The sequence below is a fragment of the Primulina huaijiensis genome, chromosome 7 (assembly GCF_012295235.1).
Source record: "Primulina huaijiensis isolate GDHJ02 chromosome 7, ASM1229523v2, whole genome shotgun sequence".
Lineage (NCBI taxonomy): Eukaryota > Viridiplantae > Streptophyta > Magnoliopsida > Lamiales > Gesneriaceae > Primulina > Primulina huaijiensis.
In genome coordinates this window covers 7696802-7722091 of record NC_133312.1, presented here as the reverse complement: position 1 = coordinate 7722091, position 25290 = coordinate 7696802, and the positions used below count along the sequence as shown (strand labels likewise).

Sequence of the window (25290 nt, the reverse complement as noted above, 5' to 3'; positions counted from 1 at the left end):
TCAGATCTCTTCACAAAGGCACTTCCTACGACAATATTCAGAAAGCACATATATAATATTGGGATGCGCAATCTACGAAATTTGTGAAGAATTGTTCGTATCAACATGAGGGGGAGTTTACGTGACTGCACTCTTTTTCCCTTACTATGGTTTTTATCCCAATGGGTTTTTCCTAGTAAGGTTTTTAATGAGGCAGTACAAAAACACGTAATGAAGACATCATCGTATCATGATCATCATCACAAAGGGGAATGTTGAAAATTAATATTTAAAATGTGTATGTTGAATATTTGAATGTTGAAAATAAGAGTTGTAAATATTGAAAATTAGTGTGTGATGATGTAGGTAATGATGATTTTATTTTTGGATTATTTGTAAAGATTTTCTATAAATAGATCTCTAATTTGTGAAGAAAATCACAATTAAATTGAGAGAAAAATATTATAAAGTGTGTAGTGTGATAATTTTGAGAGTTTGAGATTTTTATTTTTTACCGTAAATTTTTACTTTTTCACAACAATATCTTATTTATTGGAGAATTTTTACAATGGATATCTAAATCTCATGAAGAGGATGATGCACCACTTGTGCATGAGTCCATTAAAAAATGATGCTATCTCCAATGAACCAAGGAAGCTTGACTGTTGCATATTTTTCTTGCCATGGGACCATAACTAGGTGGACATAGTTTATTTAGCTGCCTCATTTTGTAAATATTTAATCCATATATTTATCTATCTATATATAAAATTTATGATCATCTAGATATGTTCCTAGGGCTATGTTCTTCTCATTGACAATTGGTTTCTTTGGACTCTTCACTGTTCTCACCCAAAAATCCATTTATTTACAACACATAAAATTGTGTTTTGTGCATTGCGAATTCCTCACAATGAGTCGATATTCACCTCTGACTTCATGACAACATTAATCACCAGCATTGCATTACAGTCCTATCCGTTAGCTTTTACATGTTAATTTTTTCTATAGAAGTTGGTACGGCAACACCTTATCTGGTCTGTGGCATTACGTCGATCCTTCTCCACTACTGGTAGGGAGACCCCCAAGACTACAGATGCCTGCCCAAAGATCAAGATTAATATGATTACATGCAACGGTCCAAGTTTTGCCAATCTCTGAGTGGATATGAGGTGGCTGGTCAAAGAATTATACCGAATGCATCCATTTACCGAGATCTCGCAGTTAACGGAGATACCCAGTTTCACAGAAGAAATATGTGAGATTGAAACAATGGGTTGAGAGATGTACGGAAGCACTTTAATTTGTATCAGCCAACTGCATATAATTTTATGGATTAGGATGCTAAAGGGTTTGTTAAATGGTGGAAGGTGTCTTTGAGATTATGCATTATATGATCAGAATCAGAGATGACAGCATACAACATGCTTAGACCGTGTTTATGCAGATGATGAATATGTACAAGAAAATTGGAAATATTCTAAAGCCAGTATATACTCCAGGTAAACATCACAATTGATGAGTGAGGGGCAGTAAGTTACGAAATCAAAATAAATTGAATGAAAAAGTAAGAAATGCAAAATTAGCCCGACAAATAAACAGAAATTTCTATTAGTTTTTCACACGTGGAAGAAGCGGGAAACTCAAGTATGACATTTACAACTGTTAGAGCTATTAAATTAAATTGGTTTAGCAGCACAGTCTCTGCAACAGCTCTTATTATTAAATGCGTGAACTTTCTCAAATCATTCCAACATTCCTACCGGTTAAAATGACAAGAAAACTCGAAAAGGAGGAGATGACCTCTTCATCAGGTCTAAAAGCTTCTAGTAAAGTTGTATTGTGCTATATAAATCCCAACCATGCCTCAACTTAAATCCCTATCTACTGATTGAACCAGGGTCGGACCCCACCATTCAAGTTACCATTGTTATGGATCCCAACACCATTTGGAATGAAAAGCGGAGGCAACCCAACTGCAACTTGAGGAGTATGAGAAAGGGTGTGCGGACTTACAAGTGGAGTGCTGGCTTGATTTCCTTTGCACTGTTGAATGGCATGAATCTGCCTCAGCCCTTCTTCATGAATGCGTGATATTGTATCAAGCTCTTTCATTGATAAAGCTTCTAATCCAGCACCATATAGAGGAGCATGCCGGGACATTTCTTCCTTAACTTGAGTCTCAAGATGATGGATGTATTGCTGGCAGAAAAGGGCAGGGTATCAGCAGCAGCAGCAAGTAATTAAATTATCAGCAGTTCAGGTTCTAATGTCGAACAAATGTGTGCTATTTCCCCCATGGCAACCAAACAGAAATGACAGAATCACAATTTGTACTATAGAACAATCATATCACCACGATACTGTTGAGAACAATATTAGATTTAGCAATTTACAACAGCTCAGTCTAGGTCTATTAGTTCTTTATATCATCAAGGGTAAACTGACAACCTTTTGGGACTGATGCAAAATTATCCACTGGTGCATAGGAGGTCAGAATTCAGACCAAAGCCCATCAACGCAAATATAAGCTATACATGTTCTAGGTCACTAGTCACTCTCTAACCCACCCAAAAAAAAATGTTAAGCCACAAATCTGGCATAGCCTTCCCCAGAAAACTATTGCATCCTATAAAATCCGGTGTTAATCAAAACAATTGTCAAATAAGAGAAGCTTTTGAGCAAAGACCTCGCAAGCCTGCAATTTGGATTCCAACCCATCAATATATGTTTCACATTGAGCAACCTGTTCCTCTTTCTTACGCTTCTCCCCTTTCGTTTGCCCGACTGTTTGTGTTAGCCTACGAACTTCATCCTCAAGTGACTGGCGAATCTCTTCTCGAGTCACATTTTCAGTGGCAAATCTTTTCAACTCTTCACCGAATCTTTTTCGTGCTGCTTCAGCACTCTTTAACCTCTCAGTTAGAGCATTCTTTTCTTTCATGACCCTCTGCAACATCAACAAATGCCAGTCAGCTCCCTAAGCTATCACGTTTGAAAACCAGGGAAAAAAATGGTAAACCAGCACAGCACAGCTTGACATTTCAGCTAGAAAGTTAAATTTCTAGATGCCATTTATTTGCAATCATCAGTTTCACATATTTTTTTAGGAAAAACAGAAAAGTAAAACACAAAAGCATTCCAGCAACCATATAAAAGAAATTAAGAAACTATGTCTACTTCATAAGAAATCGGAAATAATAATTTCAATTTTCAAATGCATTATATTCACAACTCCCTAAAAAGATACACTATGATATTCTTTTATTTGGCTGCTAACGGTAAAAGATAACTAGAAACTACAAAAGCGGTCCAACAGGCTAATAAAATTTCAGACCTTTAAGTCATCACGTTTTCGAGATTTCAGTTGAGATAGTTGCGTTTCTGCATCATAGAGACGGTCCTGAAGAATTTTCTTTTCAGTCACAAGCTTCTTTACTTCATCATCCCTTTCTGAGCGAGCCCACTCAAGTTGACTCTGAACTTCATACATCTGTTCTGTCACGTCTTTTCTCTCCCGAGCAAAGCGATCCATCTCATCCCTCATTTCAGTCTGTCATTCCATTGAAACATCAGCAAATAAAATTATCTTCAGAAAAAGTGTTACCAGATGAAATTAATTACCTTAAGACAGCTATTAGAAGCCTCAGATTCACTAAGCCTTTGAGATATAACACATTTTTCTTCAGATATACAGGCAACTTCAGCATTACTTTCTTCACGAATACGAAGAATTTCTTCTTCATTTACACATAACTGATGCCAAAGAGCAGCTCGATCAGCATTTGCAAGTTCAACAGCCTCCCGCAATATACTCAGAACAGGTCTTACTATTTCCTGCTCCTGACAAATTAAGATCACCAAAATCTCCAAACCTAACTCTATTTCAGATCTATCATCTACAGAAGTCATAGCACTATCGATAAGCCTCTTTAGCATCCTTAATCTGTAAAACTCATCTGCATACCATTTGAATAACATCGTATACAGAAATTTTACAAATTCTTTCACCAGAGGGTGCTTAGAAAGTGCCAATGTCTCTGCAAGACCAAGAAGCAATGTGAAATCGTCCCGCGGGGCACTCAGTTGTTCAATGGCTCCCCCCTCTGTGACTACATCAGCCTGCTGAATATTTTCAGCAATATTTTGTGAAGTCAAATTCAATCGTAGCGCAAGGCATCTTTCCAAAACAGCAACAACAGACTTTGAAACAAAGGCCCCACGAGCTACAGCTCTCTCAAAAGTGCTGGCAGCATCAATTGCAAGGCAAGGAATGGATAACATCTCAATTAGAAGGTAAATATCAGAAAAATGACAGCTACCACGGAAAACATGCTCTTCCCCAGAAGTTTGTTTTGCAGGATTAGGTCCACTTCCCCCAAATATGAGAAGTTCACTGGGCAAATAATTATGATCAAAGTCATCATCACAATCAATATCTCGAAGGATTGATTCAGAAATATCTGCACAGCTATTTACAGTTCGACTTAAATAATCTAAGACGCATGTCGAGACTTCAGTGCCCAATGTCTTTAGTCTGGTTCGTACAGACTTGACCTACAGAGGAGACAGACAAGAGTTAAGGTTGGAGAAGAAGAGAACTCAGAACAAATTAAACAGGACAAATTTTTCTCACTGCTTCAGGCAGATGTTGACAATGCAATGCAGCTTTAAATATGAAGTCCACTGTTACTGCAAGAGGTTCATCGTTACAACCAGGTAAAAGATCCAGTGACTCAAAAAGAGCACGTTCCCATACTTCACTGCTACACTCCAACTGACTAAGTGCCTCAAAAACCTGTGAACAAGGATTTTCAAACATCAGCTATGTCGATTTTAAAAAGAAGATACTGAACTCAGCCCATAAAGTTTCAATGCAACTAAAGCAAAGCCGATCAGGTACGTAGTACCCCCTTTTATCTTACTGGAAGGCGTAATCCAGGTTCCGCATCAGGCTTCTTGAGCCTATCTAAAAGTGCAGAAGCAGCAAGTGGATGTTCTGAATGCTCAACCAATTTTGGAACTAAAGCAACTAGATCTGGCTGCAGATGCTTAGGAGCTTTATCCAATACAAGTGTGATCTTTCGAGCAGACTGTGGCCTTCTTCTTGGTTCTGGACAACCTTGTGGGACAGCTCCATCAAGTGCTCTTAAGGAATTTACAATCAACCCCAGAAGCTCCTCCGACTGCTGCGGCCATGTAGTCTGCAACAAAGGTCCTTGTATCCGTCAACAAATAAATTAGAAAGATGTTAATTAGTTCAGAAACTTAAGCAACCATACATTGGGCTGAAGAAGGGGAACTTCAGATGAACTAGATGGGGATGTCTCTGGTGGGTATTTTGACCGTCCAAGGGCAGCTTTTGCACATTTATTAATCAGATTAATCCCAGAGCTTTGTACAGCAGACACGTTTATAGTTTCACAAGTCCCCAATTCTAATCTCTTGTTGATCAAAATCTGAGTGGATTCTGTCACTCCATTCTCTCCTTCAGATTCCAGTGGACTGATTGCTCCACTGGCAACTGGGGAAGATTTCAAACTAGCTTCTGCGAAATTGCCACTACAACTTCCCTCTGAAGGGTGGCAACACTCTACCATTATATCTAAAAGTAAATCAATAATCGCTTGCTGCAAAACTTTGACTCCCATCAACAAATTCATCAAACTAGGAGAAGAATTGGCATTCAAATTCATGTGTTTCTCATCATTACCACCAGATATCTTCGTAGGAAGAAGCAATCTCTTTACTTTAGCCGGGTCATCAAGATACACTCGAAGTCCGGTCAGGAAACCAGCTATTGCTCCAGCATCCATGAGAAGTTTCTCTCTCAAAGTGACCTGTGGTTGGGAGGGATTATCTCCATAAGAAAGGCGAAACCCCGCCGTGGACAGAAGATTACTGAAAATTTCTTCTTCATCCCCACTCAAACATTCGCTATCATCAGAATCAACCAGTTCGTCAGGGTCAGTTGTTAGGGCGTCTTGATCGTCATCAGAAGCTAAAACCTGGAAAGACAATCTACCACGTTACAGTGGCACCAAGCATTGGACATACCCCAATAATAGCTGAGAAAGAGAGTGCCTACTGGCATAATTGTCATTACTCAATGGCATGAGTATTTCAAGATGACATGGAACATGTTTTGGGGGGTAATAGCCAAGAATTAGCAGATATACTGACCTCCAAATCTGAAAATTCGAACCACGGGCAGCAGTCCAATATCTCACAAACAAACACAACAGTGTCACGCAGCAGAAAACCAGCATCAGCTTCTAACATGTCAGATACCTTCATAAATTGAAGAACGGAATTGTTCCAAGTCTTCGTACATATGGATGACTCCTTCCAAACTGTTTTGGATGCATATTTCTGGTTCACAATAGCCATTCTGTATTTAACCCAAAAGTTTTTGTCAGGGTCACAACCTACGGATTGGTCACTCTCCAAATATATGCAAATGGTGTCGAAGGACTCATAAACTCCTGCAAACAAAACAGAAAGCAAAAAACATATACGATCAATCATAAACGAGAATGCTAGTAGTATCAACAATAAATTGGTTTGTAAAACCAAGCAATCTTAAACAGAGCCACCAACCAATACGAAGCTCACATCCACCAGCTTGAAAGAATTTGCTAAAAAATTTTCTTGTTTCCATTATTTCCTTGAAGGACAAGAAGTTCTCCACCTTCCATGTGAATGACCCTCTTTTCCCAACATTCTCTAACTGAGAAGGGACATGTCCTGAGTCGTTTTCTTGATCTGTGAATTCCTGCATCATAGATGTTTCTTTCAATATAAGAACCTCAGCTGAAAAGATAACAGTATCCTGGACAAGAAATCCAGAATCTTGATCAAAGAGACTAGTGAGTGTCACAAACTCGCGCCAGCCCCAGTCCTTAGCAGCCTTTGAATAGCGATTCTGAGATTCCTTTGTAACAGACTTCTCTTCTATTTTTTGGTTCACAACTGACAATCGGTGGCTCACAAAACAGCTGCAATCACTGGTAACATTCCGTGAATCTGTAACTTCAAGAAAAACTGAAAGGTAGCACGGAGGCTGTGACTGTCCTGATAACATATATACAAATGAGTATTTATAAGATTAAAAGCCTGAGGTGAGATTCAAGCTATATCGAATAAGCTAAAAACATTATTTGAGACACTTAACGTCTGTAGCCTCCAGAATCACGATGTTAGTATCCCCACTTTATTCATATTCGATGCAATCTTAGAAATAGGCGCTGGCCATAAATTGCAAAAATATATTACAATGCCTATAAAGCACTACAAATTTACTCACACAAGCAATCCATTCACTTTTAAAAAGTATTCACTTATAGAGCATAACAGCGGAGTTTCAGTATAAGAATACAATCTTTTCAGCTTAATAGTGCAACTCATGATGAATTTAAAAACAATAAATGCATCTCCATTCTGAACTGGATTGAAAGTTGTAAATTTTAGCATCTAGATATTGCTTGCTCTATTTCAGCTTCTAAAATTCCGTAAAGAGTTAACACTGCTTTAACCAACCAGCCCAAAGTTTACCACATATTATCAGTATTATCAGCTCAATTAATAGCATGCCACATATTAAAATAACAAAGGCAACAGCAAATAGAAATTACCATTACCTAATGTCTCATCTATTGTTTTTTATAAATATATATATCGAAATGTTCAATTGATTGATAAGGTATCATTCCGATCCATCTGTAGAAACTATAGGTAGAGCTGATTAAATCAAAATACATATTACAACAACTGTAAAAGAAAACAATCGCCAAGGCAGGAACCTCAAGCACCGTCTCATATCACCCTAACCTTCAATGCGTACTGAAAAAACAAGCATCATCATACACAACTGACATTCAACTCTAATATAGTTACATGGCATACCTCTGGGGTATACAATCAGCCGACAGTCCCTATTCCCAATCTGAAACCTCCTACTTTTAATACAAAGACCAGTAATCTTCCTCTTTTTTAAAAGGTCCTTCAATCTGGTAAAATTCTCAATCCTCCATGTAAATTTTCCTACAAACCCATCTGATTTCCTAGTATTAGCGCCATTTTTCCCACCAATCAATGTCCCACACTTAGAGAAACTACTTAACTCCTTAATAACGTGGAATGAGGTACTAAAAACTGCTGTGTCTTCCACCAAGAACCCTGATTCAGGCCCCAAGAAATTTTCCATCTTCGTATAATCATTCCACCCCAAACTCGTGTTATCCCCACTCTTATTATCGGCTGCAAACCGACCGTAACTATCCCGATGAACATGGTTGGTTCCACCACCCACTTTCTGATTCAACACTGACATCCTAAACAAACACCAGCAACTCCTATCTGAAACCATCGAGTTCTTCTCTGTATCCTTGCTTTCCAAACACATAGACAAATACTCCACCCCGTTTACCACACTCTGATAAACACTGATTCGCAAATTACACTCCCCTGCAGGAAAAACAGGGCTCATTATTTTCTGTGTCTTGATCATATCCTTGAATAGACTAAAATTATGCACTTTCCATGTAAACTTTCCGCTCAAAACATCCCCAATCATCGCTCCCCCGCCCGTATTGGAGAAATTAGTTGCCTGCAAATCATAATTATCTCGTGAGAATGAAAAGGACTCGTGAAGTATCAATATATCAGCGATGATGAGTATGGAATCGTTGGCCGAATGCAAGAATCCAAACTTGGGATCTAAGAGATGATTGAGAGAAGCAAAATCGCACCACCCGTGAGATTTCTTCTTCGAAGAAAACCTGTGCCAGCTGTCACGGTGCACGGATTTTGATGAGTCTGATAAATTGTCAATGGAAAGACGATAGCTCGCAAAACAATCCCACTTAGAAGAAGTGGTATTCCGAGGGTCCATTATTTGCAAATAGATGGATAGGTATCCAGGCAGCGCCTGCGAGTCGCCCTTCGGGTAAATGAGCAAACGGCAATCAAAACCCCCAACTTCAAAATACTTACTCCAGAGTGCACGGGATTTGAGTTTCTGGAAATTGACGATTGTCCACTTGCAGAGGGCCGAATATTTCCCCCGCCGGTCCACCATTACCGATTCGGCAGCGGTGGTGGTGTTTAAGGCAACGGATGAGGCATCTCTCGAAGGATCCTCCACCGACATGGAAGACTTCTCCGACGCATGAATGGAAGATGACGGCGCAATCGCCGGTGTGGCGACGGAGGCTGAAGCTTCGGACGATGAGACGGCTACGTCGTTTTGGAGGTGGTAATGGTGTTTCATGGCTGTTCGATGGATTGGAGAGTGGGGGTGGACACAGTTGGCTATTTTATGAATTATAATTATAATTATAATTATAAGTGTCTTTTTAATTGTAATATCCAAAAACTAGTACACGTAAATTTATACATGATTGAATTAATTAATTTATTTATTTAATAATTTAAGCAATACATGTTATGTCTTAAATTATATTAAAATTATATATATTTATTTTATTATACAATTTAAAATATTTTCATGAGTTTTAATTTTCAAACGAATATTCGATGTCGAACTGGAAAAAGAGATCGCAGACGATTAAGATGTTAAAAATTTAAGTTATAATTTTATTTTAAGTCAAGAAAATAATATTTTAAAAGATTTATAAATTTTAACATATTTAGGGTTAAATTTAATTTATCGAGTGAAATAAAAAACGCTAAGCATTTTTAATTAGCGAAATTCGGAAATAAAAGATTTAAATATGTCCACCCGAAATAAAATATTTTAATAATTATTTTTACGACTTAATTCATTAAATTAGTTAGTATTTATTTATTAATAGAATTTAAAATTGCAGGACTGTTGATTTAAAATTGAAAGGCTTAATTAATAATTTAAAATTTGAGAGCTTAATTAGTAATTTAAATCTTGATTAAATAACCTAAACACCTAGCTAATGTTCTATTATATATATGAGTAGTCCTACCCTAATTCCACATGAAAATCACGCACACTTACAACACACACAAAACACACACTACACACACTAGTTGGCCGGGACTTCCAAGCTTAGGAATTGGAATTTTTTCAATTTTTCTTCTATCAACAAGCTTAAGCCGACCACCACACCACAATCCTTGGTTAATTTAGTCACTTTTGAAGCCATTAAACGCAGCAATACGCCTCCGTTCGGCCTCCGTTTTCCCACACGTTCGTTTATCGATATTTAGTGTGTTTTAACGCAAAGACATGTCTAAACATTTTTTTTATGCATCGATCATGTTAAATAATGTATTTTGGATATAAAATATGCATGAAAATACATTGGTTTGATTATAAGTATGCTAGAACTTGATTAAAATTCGTTCTGATACATATTATGCATGAACTTCTTCGTTTCCTCGATTTTTTAATCGTCGTCTTCGCTAGACCGATCTTGTGGCTTGCTACTATGTATGGTCATGTTAAGAGATATGTTTAGATGTCATTAGATGGTCCATGAAGGGGCAAAGGACTGCTGGTACAGCAGAAGGTGAGATAAGCGCCAAGGAGGGGGATCGCGTGCGGCAATGGAGTCGCGGCTTGTAGGCTAGACAAGGGTGCAAGGCTATGGTACAAGCGGGTCTTAGGGTCCCGAGGTAGGTCTAGTAATGTTTGGTTAGGGTCCAGTTGGGTGGAAATAGCTGCTGGAGCCGTAAGTTATAAGCTTGCGCCCATGGGGTGTTGTTCGCGATTTAGGGTTACGGTTTTGGGTTGTTTAAGGAGCTATGGTGCGTTATGGGCTGGAACAGGCTGGACAAGAGGCTTATGAGGTTTCTAAGTGTCGAGTCTAGGGCTTGGTTAGAGTTAGAATCGATACGAAGTTGTACGAAACGCATAAGTGCCATAGTGTCACTCTTTGGGCAGCTTGTATCTATTTGGTTTGTTGTGCATGGTACGGGGTTCGGGCATGGTTCGGGGCTGGTCTAGGGCCTTGGGCAGTAGGTAGGATGTATTTTATGTATGGGTCGAGTCCCGAGTCGAGTGGTATGTCCTAAGTGATTCTATTTAATTCGGGAGTCGTATGTGTCCAAATGCGCCTTAGGGGCAGTTTTGGGTATAAATTTTAGTATGTTAGGGCAGCATGTCCAAGGACGATCTAACGAGGATCATGATGTTCGTAAGTATGTATGACGTGCAAAATAATTATTTTTGAGGTATGCGATTTGTCTTGTGGTCAAATTATTTTACGGGTTTGGAAGCTGGAGAAAGTGTACGGGGACCTCTCTAACCTCTTCGGAGGAATTATGTTATGTTAGGGAGTGGACATCCAGTCCAAGGGTTGTGGTGATCCCTGCCGGCCCAGTACTGTGGTTTACTTTGATCAAACGATTATGTTATATGGGCCACTTGCTTGAATAGAACTCTACGCAAAATGATTTACGATTACAATTATTATGACGAGCATGAAAATATGATTTTATGAAAATGTTTACGTAGGAAAGTTGTTTTATACATATTTATGCTTATATTATGCTATGTACGAACTATGTTAAAAATGCATAGATTTTTATTACGTATTACTTGTTATTCACGGTTTATGCATGCTGAGTCTTCATGCTCACTAGACTTGATCGATGCAGATGATGTATTTGAAGAAACGGGAGGCGGTGACCAGTGAGCAAGCTCGGGCCAGTGGCAATGCAAACCCGAAGATCTTGTAGTTCACGAGTTTTTATTATGCACATGTTAAAACTATTTACTTTGCTTTTATCGCACTGATTTTGGTGACTAATATGTTGAATGTTTATATTATGTTATACTTTTTCATATTATGATGGATGTTTATTATTTGGATTTTGGTTGTGATTTTCAAATGATGGAGATTTAATATTAACTTTATTTTTAGTACGAGTTGTGACAATGATTTATTTTACGAGTTATATTTATAATAAATTATTTAATTAGAAAATTTCAAAATTTTCAGCAAATATTAAAATAGTAGTATTTTATGACACAGTTCGTCACATTTATATTTGTAATTATACATGTTTTCCTTATTTTTTTTTAAAAAAGTAGAACAACAATTAAATATCATTTTTTTTAAAAAAAAAGGTACATCTAACTATTTTTTTTACAAAAAAATCCAAAGTAATTAATTTCTCAAGCCCGAGGAAGAATATTAGCTCGACCCTAACTATATTAAAGTATATAGGGTATTTAAATTGGTGAACCACATGAACATTTGACCAATGATAGTGGGTTTGACTCTCCCTATCAAAATCTTTTTGGACGAATACGAATTTCATTGTTACGTCTATGAATTTAAACAATTGTTTTTGTCTTCGTTTTTTTATTCAAATTAATGGAGTAGACTTTTGTAAACTGAGATTACGATATAACTGAGACAAGTTATTTTTTATGGTTTGAATTTAATTTGATTTTTAGTTTTTAATTCAATTAATTGATTGATGTTGTTAACATCTTTGCATTTGATCTAACTAATTAAATTGTATAATTTGTTTGTTAATATAAAATTGGAATATGATAGATTAATATTAGTTTTACTGTATCGTACAACTTATAGTAAAATTTACTAAGAATATATTTGATTTCTTTATACGACAATAGGTTGAAAAACTAAAATTCCAAACAGACTTAATGTAGTTGTAACGTCCCGAAAATTTGAAGGTCCATGCGAACCACATGCATGCAAGTTATCAAATTTCTTATGTAATTTAATTAAATGGTTTTAATTGCATGAATAAAATATGGTGTGCATGTTTACATATTTAAAATGCACTTTTCTATTATAATGCATAAAATTGTGTTTTAAAAGTTATTCGAGACGCGATCGAAGAACGGAGACCGATGACCATATAAGGAAAAATATTTTTATTAAATAAATATCTTTAATTGTTGAATGAATGGTGTATTTTAAATGGAATTTTCGAAAACGAGGTGTTTTTGTACGCCGAGTCGTATTTTTAAATGGTATTCGATTTTTGACGAAAATGTAAATTTTTCGAGAACTTGTCTATTATTTTCACAAACTTTCCTAAACAAAATATTTTAAATAATAACTAATGGGCTTAATAGACCTATGATACTTGACTAATGGGTACAAGCTTGCACCATGAGTTTTAATTAAAATAAAAAGCCGAAATCCTCCCCAACCACACCCATAACCACATGCCCCCTTCACCTATAAATCACAAGGACTCTTCCATCATCCAAGCAACACACACCACATGTGAAATTGAAGAGGAAAGTCACGTTTTCTTGAATAAAATCAGCAAGGGTCCATCTCCGTCAACGTTTCTCGCATCGCAAGTTGTTTTTCGTGCGTAATAAACGCAAAAACACGCCTTAATTCTCTTTTTTCTTATCTAACACATCATATTATATGTTTGATGCATGTTTGCATGAAAAATATGATACAATACTTTGTATTTTCGTTTTTATGCCATGGTTTGCCTAAAACTCATGTTTTTATGTTCTAAAACTTGTGTTAATGATGCATAAAGGGACTGCCATCATAAGGCTATGGGAAGGGATGTTTTTCCACACGTTTAAGGGCACTTAAGTGTGTGTTTAAGGGCTGGACAAGATAGAGAAGGAATAAGAACGAAATTAAATAGACTCCTTAAGGGCTAGGACTCTTCGACTAGGACTCTTTGAGGGTCACGGCTACTATCTGCTGATAAGGTGTGTCAAGGAGACCTAAAGGGGCTGTAGTGTAGTTCAACAGGGGCTGTACAATGCTAGGTGTGAAGGACTGATGGCTCGAACCAAAAACATTGGTCATGCATGAGTAAGGGTTCGGCTAGGGGGCGGCTTGCTTCCTAGGTGAGTGCGGCTGTGAGTTGCTGTTATGGGTACGTTCAAGGGTCCTAAGAGAGGCTAGTCCAGGTCCTAGGCTGATCGCATGAGGGCTGGAGTGAAGGCTATGGAGGAACCGCACATGAAGAGGATTCACGCTTGGCTTGAAGTTACGGGATTGGGGGCTGGCCTTTTATGGGCTATAGAGGCTGGTCCAGTAGAGTCCTAAAGTGTTATTCATGGTCCTAGGAAGGGTCAACTAAGGTCTGGACATGTGGATAAGGGGCTGGAGTCGAGGTTAGCTTCAGATCGAACCAAATAAGGGCTAGGGTTTGTACAGAAGTTATTAGTAGGTATCCTAGGCTGTTCACGGGCCTAAATCGGCTTAGTTTGGATTGAAAAAAGATTAGTTATGTGTTCTTAAGCTTTGGTCCAAGTTTAGTAAGTTTTGGTTAAGTTTCGAGTCTATACGAGTCAAAACCGGGATATACGTCTAAGTTTAAAAACGAATCGAGAAAATTATCGAAAAGCTAAATTTTAAGCCTAAGTAATATTTAAGGGAGTGTTTTAAGATAAGAGGTTAAGTTTGGAAATGGTGTAATACATGTTAAAACGTTTATTATATATGTTTATGAAATTTTATGATGAAACGTAAATGCTGAAAGACATGTTGCATGCTTGATTTAAAAGAAAAATGATTTATATATGCATGAATTTTTATAAGTGATGGAAATATGAAAAATTGTAGGAGGTGAATTGATTGTGACTAATCCGATGATACAATGATACGATGATATAATTGGGAATATCGTGAGGGAAAAGGCCTTAGAAAGAGCCCGTTTACGAGAGAAGGCCCCAGAGGGAGCCTGACGATCGTATTTCCATCGACATGATATGATGAAATGTAAGGCCAAGGCTCAGTTGACAGGTGAGAGTGTCACTAATGTCCCCGTCGCCCAGTACTGTGTTTATACGCAGATGGATCCATCGACCTTCAGCTAATACGAAAGTCACAATTGAGGATCTGAATTCAATAAAAGGAAAAAGTATACGTATATGATGAAAGAAAATATGATATGATATGATGAAAGTAAAAATATTTAAGTTTATGCATATTCATGGAAAGTTATTTTATTAAAAGTATTTTCAATGTTGCATGTGATTGTATATGTATTATTTGTTATCATGGTTAAGGTTTGCTGAGTCAATAAAATCACTAGGTATGATCGATGCAGATGAGCATGGTGTTGATGTTAATGGAGGACATGATGAATGAACTAGCTGGACTGAAGGTGCACACAACCCGAGGATCGCCGCTAGTTTCCGCAAAAAAAAAACTAAGTTTATTATTTATGTTTACTTTAAAGATTTCTCGACTCTTATATGCTTTGGAGAGATTTTGAGAGGATTAAAGAGTTTACGCAGTAGTACCTATTGACTATTTCTTGAGCTTGTAAATTTTTCGACCCATGGAAGATGTCGTAAGGGTTGCTAATATTGTTGTCTACTTAATCTTCCAACTTAAATGAGCATTTCCTCGGAAAAGTATTCCACCAACTCCCCCAAAGGGGCTCTTGACGATGAGAACTAGAGCAATGTTGGAAGGGGTAATGATTTTTTTTTTCAATTTTAGTTAATTGGTATCATACTACGGATTGAGGTCTTGAATTTAGTTTGGTGTTTCCAAAATATGCTTATTTCTTAAAAATATGAGGGAAATCATGTGTTTCTCTATATCATGTTACTCTTGATTTGTTTACACCTATACTAGCTTAATTGTGGATATTGACAATACTTTGGACGGGCAATTTGATCTTAGCAATATGTTAACATGATCATCCTTTAAATTCCAAATATTTAACTTTTCTGGATATTCTTGAAAATTTTTCATTAATTTGGCCGTATGCTGCTTTGAAGTTGAGGTTATGCTTAAAAAAAAGTCTATAATCACATTTAATTGCATTGGAACTTAAGTACTTGTGGCCATATTTTTCTTATCTAGCATCCATTATGTTTTTAAGATTATAAAAGATTTTATAATCACTGTTGCAGAGAAGGAGTTCTTTAGAAGAATGGATGTCAAAGTTGTTATCGGACCTTGACTTATCAAAGAGCATTGCAGTTGCAACCTTTCTTGAACTGGAAGCTGCTGCTCGGTCATGTGTGTACCAACCTTGGCCGTTATTTGTTTTGTATTCGCTCCATACTTTTTTTTTTAAATTGGTCTTGTTTAATTGATTTTGATTTTACATGAGGGCTTTTAGCATTTAATCCCATTATCATCGTCTCACAGTTCATCCAAGTTATACTTTTTCACGGCTATAGTTTTTTGCAGCATTCCAAGATGAAGGCCAGGGAAGTCCCAAGTCACACAATTCTATAAATACCATCTTCTCTTCATTTCAAACACATCCAAATTCAAACACTTCTGCTTTAGCTGGCAGTTCATAACTGAGATCAGAAAATGGTAGTGATAGAGCTTATGAGACATCTGAAATTGGTACTCCAAGCCTAGGAAGGGACAACAACTCTGAAGCTCGGACAGAAGATTTGTTGTTAGATGAGGACTTGACAAGTCCAATAGATAAGTTTGTCAAGTATGGCATGTCAAATATTGATGAGGGTTTGTCTATGGGGCAGGTTATTTTAGAGCATCTTGAAGGCTTTCCTAAACACAAACTGCATGCTAGGGAGATTCATATTAAGTCACTTAACAACTTGAGTAATGGAAGCTCTTCCGAAGTCCCTCAGCGTACAGAGTGTTAAGGAAACTCTACAATCAGAAGGGATTGGACACATTAGCCGTGACTCAAATTCTGGAAGCATCAATGGAAAAATTAATGGAAGAATTAGTGCTGTCAAATCTCAACCATAATTATGACTTTCTTTATTTATTCTTTTGTCTAAATATAACATTTTGCAATTTCGAGAACTCCTCTGTATAAATATATACTGTGTAATTCAGTAGTAAATAAGATCAAGGGAAAGAAAATCATTTTCTTCCAATATTTTTCATGGTATCAGAGCCATATACCTGCAAGCTGTGATATCATTCAACCAAACCAAAAATGTCTAGCTTAGTTAAAACTCAGGAGCCACAATTGAGCATCCAAGCATTTCACCAATGCTCTAGCTTGGTATCAGCAAAATTAACCTCCAACAATTATTTGCTATGGCGTTTTCAAATCATCCCTCTTGTTCGCAGCTTAGGAATACTTCATCATCTTCACTCTGATGAAAAACCATCCGCTGAACTTGAAAATGACGAAGGAAATACAGTAATAAATCCGAACTATTCTCCATGGATTGTCAATGATGGTTTTCTTCTATCTTGGCTTCTTGGCACAATGAGAGAAGATACCCTTGGACTAAATCTTGACGCTGAAACCGTGTATGAGCTATGGTCTTCTCTTGAAGAACACTTGCTGCCGGTAACTATTGAAAAGGAAGGACATCTAAAACATCTACTAATGACGCTAAAGAAAGGGTCACAAGCAGTAGATGAGTATCTGAGAGAATTCAAAGCAATATGTGACATGCTTGCTGTGATCAAGAAACCTGTTAGTGACATTGACAAAGTTTTTCAATTTGCTAGAGGCTTGGGGCCAAGGTATGAGAACTTTCGCTTAGCCATGCTTTCTAAACCACCTTACCCGTCCTTTGGTCAGTTTGTGCTAGCACTTCAGGGACATGAATAAGCCTTGGCTGCTCAAAAGGAAGAAGAAAAAGTATTTCTTGAACATGCCCAAGCCTACTTTAGCCAACGTGGACGAGGAAAAAATGGTAGAGGTGGTAGAGGTCAATTCGACTCCAAAGGAAGGGGCTTTACTCCAGCTGGTCGCTACAATCCACAAGATAGACGAAACAACAACCAAAAACAAATAGGGCACTTCAACCATTCTCAAGCCAAGGATAAAAATCAAATCGGACAGTCAACACAACTTTCAAATAACTCCAACCACAATGAAAGAGAACCATGTCAGATTTGTGGCAGATCCAACCATGTTGCAATTGATTGTTGGCATCGATTTGATTACTCCTATCAATCTGATGATCTTCCACAAGCACTAGCAGCTTTAGCTGTTAATGGATCAAATGACGAAACCTTTTATGTTGACTCAGGTGCCACTTCTCATATGACCAATGATCCAGGTAAACTCTTATTTGCAAAATCATATAGAGGAAGTGACGTCATTTATGTTGGAAATGGAGAAAGTTTACCTATTACTCATACATGAAACATATGTCTCAATACTAAGATGGGCAGCTTAAATTTGAAAGAAGTTCTAGTTGTCCCTGAATTGAAAAAGAATTTATTATCGGTTGGCAAACTTGCTTCAGATAATTTGTGTACTCTTGAATTCACTGCATCTGATTTTGTTGTTAAGGACCAATTCCAAAGAACAATACCGAGAGGGCATAAGAAAAGGCAACTCTATGCTTTGGAAGAAACTTCTCAAGAGGCTTTAAGTAAGCGGCTCTTCTACTAGTATATGGCATCAACGTCTTGGACACCCCGGCTCTAAAGTTTTACATATCCTGAAAGAAAAGAAAATTATAGATATTGTCCATTGGATATCTAAACCTACAATATGTGTTAGTTGTCAAATGGGAAAGAGTTGTAAATTGCCGTTTCAAAAATTAAATAAAACCTTGACATATCATCTTGAGAAGATTCATTGTGATTTATGGGGTCCTGCACCTTTATCTTCTAATCAAAGTTGTCGTTATTACGTGATCTTTGTGGATGATTTCTCACGATTTACATGGCTTTATCCTTTAAAGAAGAAATCAGAGTTTTTTGATTGCTTCATGAGGTTCAAGAAATTGGTTGAAAACCAATTTGACAGAAAAATTAAAGTCTTTCAATGTGATGGTGGAGGTGAATTTAGCTCTAAAAAGTTTATAGCTTCTCTATATGATTGTGGAATTGATATTCATGTCTCCTGTCCTGGAACTCCTGAACAAAATGGAGTCACCGAACGTAAACATCGTCACATTGTTGAGATGGGTCTAACAATGATGTTTCATGCCAACATGACTCTTTCTCTTTGGGTTGAAGCTTTTCTTGCAGCAGTTTATTTAATCAATCGATTGCCATCTCCAGTCTTGCAAAATGACACTCCATACTACAAAATTTACAAGCAGCATCCAAATTATAGCAGCTTGCGGGTGTTAGGATGCCAATGTTTCCCATCACTTCGATATCGGGGTGGATCAAAATTTACCAAGAAGACTTATCTTTGTGTCTTTGTTGGTTACAGCTCCATTCATAAAGGTTATCGTTGTTTAGATACTCGGACTCGACAAGTTTTTATATCACGACATGTGATTTTTAATGAAGAAGTGTTTCCTTACAAGCCTTCCAGTTCTTCACCTACTTCTTCGGAGCTTGTTTTATCTGAATTTCCTTCTATGGATGAATGGATTGGAGTTGATCAAAAGGAACTACCAGAAACCAATATTCCAAAATCAATTTCAGAAAGTACTCTGCCTATTACAAATATAGATTGTTATGATCCTATTTTTCTTGCAGGAGCATCTCAATCTGATAATTCTTGTGCAACAAATATAGAATCACAATCTCTTGACAACAACTTATTCGATAAATGCCAAAATGATGAAATCAGTTCTCTTGAAGTCTCATGTTCAAGAAATGACACATCTCAACCCGAATCAATTTCTAACCCTTTATCTTCTATGCCTCATGATGAGCAGATTGTGATACATCCTTCATCATCAAACAATGCTACTTCTACACGACCGCTGCGTGATCGATGTCTGCCAAGTCATCTAAAAGATTATGTTCTTCTAGCTACCAGTCAAGACTCTGAACCAAAACTCTCAAAAAGGCGCTCAAAGATCCAAAATTGGTTGCTGCCATGAATGAGGAGTTGCAAGCCTTATATTCAAATGAAACTTGGCAGCTTGTCCCTCGACCACCAAATGCTAATGTTGTTGGCTCAAAGTGGGTCTTTCGCATCAAATATCATGACGACGGGTTGATTGATCGCTATAAAGCTAGATTAGTAGCAAAAGGATTCATACAAATGGATGGAATTGATTTCACTGAAACTTTTAGTCCGGTGGTTAAACCAACCACAATTCGACTTGTTATTGCTCTTTCTATCTCTCTCAGATGGGACATGAGACAACATGATGTAAAAAATGCTTTTCTACATGGACATCTTAAGGAGACAGTTTACATGGAACAACCGCCAGGTTTTCTTGATGCGCAGCACCCACATCATGTATGCTTGCTGAAAAAGTCCTTATATGGACTCAAACAAGCATCTCGTGCTTGGTTTGATCGCTTGTCGCAGTTCCTTCTCCATCTTGGATTTTCTTGCAGCAAATCTGATTCATCTTTATTCATACTCCACTCTGCCACAGTTACAATCATTCTTCTTATTTATGTTGATGATGTTCTTGTCGCCGGAAATGATAGCTCTCTTATACAAATGTTAATTAGTCAATTGGCACATGAATTTGCGATAAAGGATTTAGGTCCTTTACATTATTTTCTCGGCATTGAGGTCAAGCCTTTCCCTGGTGGTCTGTTTTTGTCACAAACAAAGTATATTAAGGATTTACTTCAACGAACCAAAATGCTTGACAGCTCTCCGAACAAAACGCCAATGGTGCTCAAAGATCGGCCAACCACTCAAGATGATGAACCAATAGATGCTTTTACATATCGCAGTATAGTTGGTGCGCTTCAATATCTTACATTCACAAGGCCTGACATTATTCATTCTGTCAACCATGTTTGTCAAAGTTTTAGTCATCCAAATATGGCTGATTTCAAGGCTGTAAAACGCATATTAAGGTACCTCAAAGGAACTCAATCTCTTGGTATCCGTTATCTCTTTCAAAGCCCGATTTCACTCTGTGGATTTAGTGATGCTGATTGGGGTGGTTGTCCTACAACTAGAAGAAGCACAACTGGTTTTTGTGTGTTTCTTGGTGCAAACTGTGTTTCTTGGTGCTCTAAGAAACAACCAACTGTTTCGAGATCAAGTTCGGAGGCTGAATATCGCTCGATGGCAGTCACCTTAGCTGAGTTAACATGGTTGGTTTCATTATTGCGTGACATTGGCATTTCTCTTCCTCAACCACCTCAATTATTTTGTGACAACATCAGCGCTCTTAATATGTCCATAAATCCTATTTTTCATGCTAGAACTAAACACATTGAAATCGATTATCATTTTGTCCGGGAAAAGGTTGCTATGGGGACCTTGATCACTCGATACATTGCTTCTTCGTCTCAGCCAGCTGACATATTCACGAAGCCTCTGCTTAAGAACCTATTCAGCACTTTTCGCTACAAATTGGGTGTCTCGTTACCTCCACAGCCCACTTTGAGGGGGCATGTTAAGGAAACTCTACAATCAAAAGGGATTGGACACATTAGCCGTGGCTCAAATTCTGGAAGCATCAATGGAAAAATTAATGGAAGAATTAGTGCTGTCAAATCTCAACCATAATTATGAGTTTCTTTATTTATTATTTTGTCTAAATATAACATTTTGCAATTTTGAGAACTCCTCTGTATAAATATATACTGTGTAATTCAATAGTAAATAAGATCAAGGGAAAGAAAATCATTTTCTTCCAATATTTTTCACAGAGTGAAACTTCTGTCAGAGAGAGATAATGGGGCAGTAGCTCCCCATGTGAGGAATATCTCGTATGAGAGCATTGAAAGTGACATGTTTTCTCAAAGAAACAGTGAATTGTCAAATCTAGCATTTTCTGAGTCAAATGGGTGTGGAAATGTTTATTTCGGAAGTGGTTTCGAGAGCTTGAAAACAGCCAGAACCTCTGGAGCTTCAAATTTTCAACTCCCAAATGATGTACAGTTGATTATTCCGTTGGATCAACGCCAGAAATTGAATAGAGTACTTACAACAATGCAGAGGAGGATGGTGACAGCCAAAACTGACATGGAGGATCTTATATCAAGGTTGAATCAAGAAATTTCTGTTAAGGATTATCTTGCTACAAAGGTAATGAAATCCAATTTTTGTGTGGCAGCTGCATCATCTTACTGTAGTGTCAAGATTTACTAATTGAAAGGGAAAGAGTCACTCAAATGGAGTGGGATATGCAAGAACTTCGACGGACTTCGATGGAAATGACACTGAAGTTGAAATCTCTAGGGGTCTGCATATGTTTTCTTGTGTTTTCCATTATTTTTCTACTTGTGTTAGAACAATGCCAGATTGATGCTAATTTTTTTCCAGTCCGGAAGAGTATATATGTATTCTATCAGAACACCTAGAAATCAGCAAAAAAATTTACTGCAGGAGTTGGAATCGGCTAAGCTGCAGTATGAGGACTTCCTAAAACAACATCAACAACTGGAAGTGAAATTCAAGTCTGATATCAAAGTTCTTGTAAAAGAAGTTAAATCTCTCAGAAGTTCTCAGGCAAGACTAAAGTAGCAACTTGATCAATTACTAACAGAAAAAATCAAGGCAGAGGTATAGTTTATATGCTTTGGTATTAGAGCATGCACTCTATGGTGTCATTTATCAGTCCACCCAGCAGTGGACTATGCTTTAATAGGAATTGTTGTAGCAATGTAATTATGGTTCTTGCTTTACTCAATCAGTGAATCAATAATAATCATTGGAAGATGAGAAAAAAATATGTGCGAAAGGGAAATTTAGGTTTGGCCGATATTGTTCCCACTTATAAATTGAGCTTCGTGTACACACGTTAACATATCCACTTATAAATTGAGCTTCATTTACACGCATTAGCATATTTCGGTCGTGTTCAGCACACTTTTTTTCTGTTAGTATTTATATCATTTACTTTCGTGTGGTACAAACAAATATGCAGCCAGAAGTCACTACACAGGAACATACTTCTATTGTCACGTAGTATTCGGAGATGTATTTTGTACTTTTTTGCTGAGTGTTTTGGTTGATGGAGTGGCAGTATGACATTTTTCTTCATAATCAACATTTTAGTAGGGGACAACAACAAGGAACATTGGGATTGATTCATTTGTAATTATTGTATCTCGTAGGTAGATTATTGCCAATTGTGATGTCGCTCTTTGGTTGAACTAATGCCTGCCCTTTTCCCCTTGCCATTGCCAACGCCAATTTCAATTTATTAATCTTGTTTTCTTAATATTGACTAGGTTCAACAATTAACAGAAGATAGTGATTATCCTGCTTCTGCCTCTGATGCAAGAAAGGATTTGGACAATGACCCGATCTCAGTAGACGAAGAGCTGAAAAACATGCTTATGAATTTCTTACTTGATAATGGTGTAAAGTTTTTTATGGCGTAAGGTTTCTTTGGGCCCAGTGGATTGGGAAGTAACGGGGGCAGCATAGCTGGTGTTGACACGGAACGGTGAACAACAGTTGGTGCCTTATCACACCTGCTAGGAAAATACAGAGTGGAACCAGAAAACTTGTCATCATACAACTTGACCAACCCCATAGCCTGAATTAATGATTGTAGCCTATAAACTTGGGGTTCCTTCCGAATATCACCATGTAACCCCGAGACAAAACTGTTGTTTGTGGTATTCAAATTTGAGAGGAAAGCAAGAAGAAAACAAAGAAAATGGCTTTGTAGAGGCAAGTGTTGAACACTTTCTCCTTAAGAAGAGTTTGCCATCACAATGTGCTAGAGTTGGTGGCAATCTTCTCCCAAGATACAACTACAACACTTGAATAATGAGCACTCGAATATTCAAGTTCTATCACAAGGAAATGAATGAACTCTCTCTTGTTGAAGAATGAAGAAGAAGAAGATGCAAAATGATGTTATATGTGTTTTTGATTTTCAAAAAACCAATATTTAATGTTTTACATGTGAAAAGACATGATCTTTCATTCATAGTGGTGACCTTTGACCATTATAACTGACCACAATCATCAAACAATGCCAAGGAAATGAAAAAATGGCTGAAAAATCCGAAGGGACACGAAATAGCACGAAGGGGTGAGCGCATGCCAGTCCGCGTGCACGTGCGCGCCTGCTACTGTTCACGATCGATTTTTTTTCGTCCCTTACATGTTCCGACTACTCGTTTGAAGTTCTTTCAACATTCGATGAACTTGTTTCGAGTTTAATTCAGAACCACCGAACTTAATATTCGTTCATTAAGCTTCGTTCTTCATTTCGAATATTTCAAATTTTTCCAATCAAACGCATTGATTAATTTGTTTAATATTCATTCATTAAGCATCAAAATTTTCCAACAATCCCCCACATTAATGAAATTAATGCATGAATGCTCGTGATGCATAAGAGAGAGTATATACAAAAAATTATCACATCAGGAGAGGTGGCTTTTGGCTTTGAACCTCCCCTAGTGGAATACAATCGGATTTACTAGGCCACAAAGTGAACTTGATGTCTTGAACTTCTTGGCTGTTCATGTAAACCCAGGCAACTGTACCCACATGATAACTTTTCTTCCATTTCCATTTTGTTTTATCGGTTGTGTCCATTTTGGCCATGGAACACATCTTGGCTTCATACATGTTTCATTGAGGCGGCCCATCTTCACACGTACATAGGTGATCTCCTTGTAAAGGGTATCCTACTTACCCCGCTTTTGCAAGATACGGAATCATTAAAAGTACAATACTTAACTTCACTACCTTTGTAGGCAACTTCACTCATCGTCTTAGGAATGAGGAGTGATTCCTCAAGTTCTCATAATTTAGTTGTCCCATTGAACCAAGATCTTGGGATTTCCAATCAACAAGGTTGGGTTGTCACTATGAAAACTTTATTTGGTAGGTTTTAAACCGATTCCTCTTGACAGACAGTACATTTGATCTCTATTTAATGCTTTTGTAAGCGGATCTGCTAAATTATCCTTTGATTTAATATAATAATTTGATATAACTCCATTAGAGATCAACTGTCGTATAGTATTATGCCTTCGACGAATGTGTCGAGACTTGCCATTGTACATACTGTTTTGTGCCCTTGCAATTGCCGACTGACTGTCGCAATGTATCAAGATTGCTGGCACTGGACTTGTCCAACATGGAATGTACTCTAGAAAGTTGCAAAGCCATTCAGCTTCTTTTGCATCTTTATCTAGCGCTATGAACTCCGATTCCATAGTATATCTAGCAATGCAAGTTTGTTTCGATGACCTCTAAGAGAATGCTCCTCCACCAATACTAAATACATAGCCGCTGGTGGATTTGGAGTCCTTGGTGTCAGAAATCCAATTTGCATCACAGTATCCTTCAAGTACTGCAGGATACCTTATGTAATTCAGTCCATATTCTGAGGTGTGCTTTAAATATCTAAGCACCCTTGTCAACGCCTTCCAGTGTGCATCACTAGGATTACTTGTAAGCCGCACAAGCGATGTCAGGTCTAGTACAGTTAGTGATGTACATAAGGCTTCCAATAATTCTGGAGTATTCCAATTGTGAAACTGGTTCTCCACGATTCTTCGCCAAATGGACATTTACGTCTAAAGGCGTTTTTACTGGGGTAGAGTCGTAAGCATTAAATTTCTTCAATACTGTTTCTAC

At 37.5% G+C, this 25290-nt stretch overlaps 1 protein-coding gene and 1 pseudogene across 2 annotated transcripts; one reads left to right on the top strand and one right to left on the bottom strand.

Moving 5' to 3' along the window:
• Positions 1 to 1570: 1570 nt before the first annotated feature.
• On the bottom strand, positions 1571 to 9292 carry LOC140981060 (uncharacterized). 2 transcript variants are annotated; one of them, XM_073447296.1, is made up of 11 exons: positions 8730 to 8866; positions 7885 to 8587; positions 6580 to 7053; positions 6163 to 6464; positions 5262 to 5987; positions 4905 to 5183; positions 4616 to 4777; positions 3604 to 4536; positions 3317 to 3532; positions 2669 to 2929; positions 1571 to 2181 (listed from the first exon to the last, which is right to left on the bottom strand). In XM_073447296.1, the coding sequence occupies exons 2-11, from the start codon at positions 8552 to 8554 to the stop codon at positions 1864 to 1866; spliced, it is 4341 nt and encodes a 1446-aa protein (XP_073303397.1). In that variant the 5' UTR covers positions 8555 to 8587; positions 8730 to 8866; the 3' UTR covers positions 1571 to 1863. The 2 variants fall into 2 exon arrangements, with proteins under 2 accessions (XP_073303397.1, XP_073303396.1); XM_073447295.1 differs by having other exon boundaries at positions 7885 to 9292.
• A 5930-nt stretch (positions 9293 to 15222) lies between these two features.
• On the top strand, positions 15223 to 16519 carry LOC140981561 (PX domain-containing protein EREL1-like; annotated as a pseudogene).
• The last annotated feature ends 8771 nt before the right edge of the window (positions 16520 to 25290 follow it).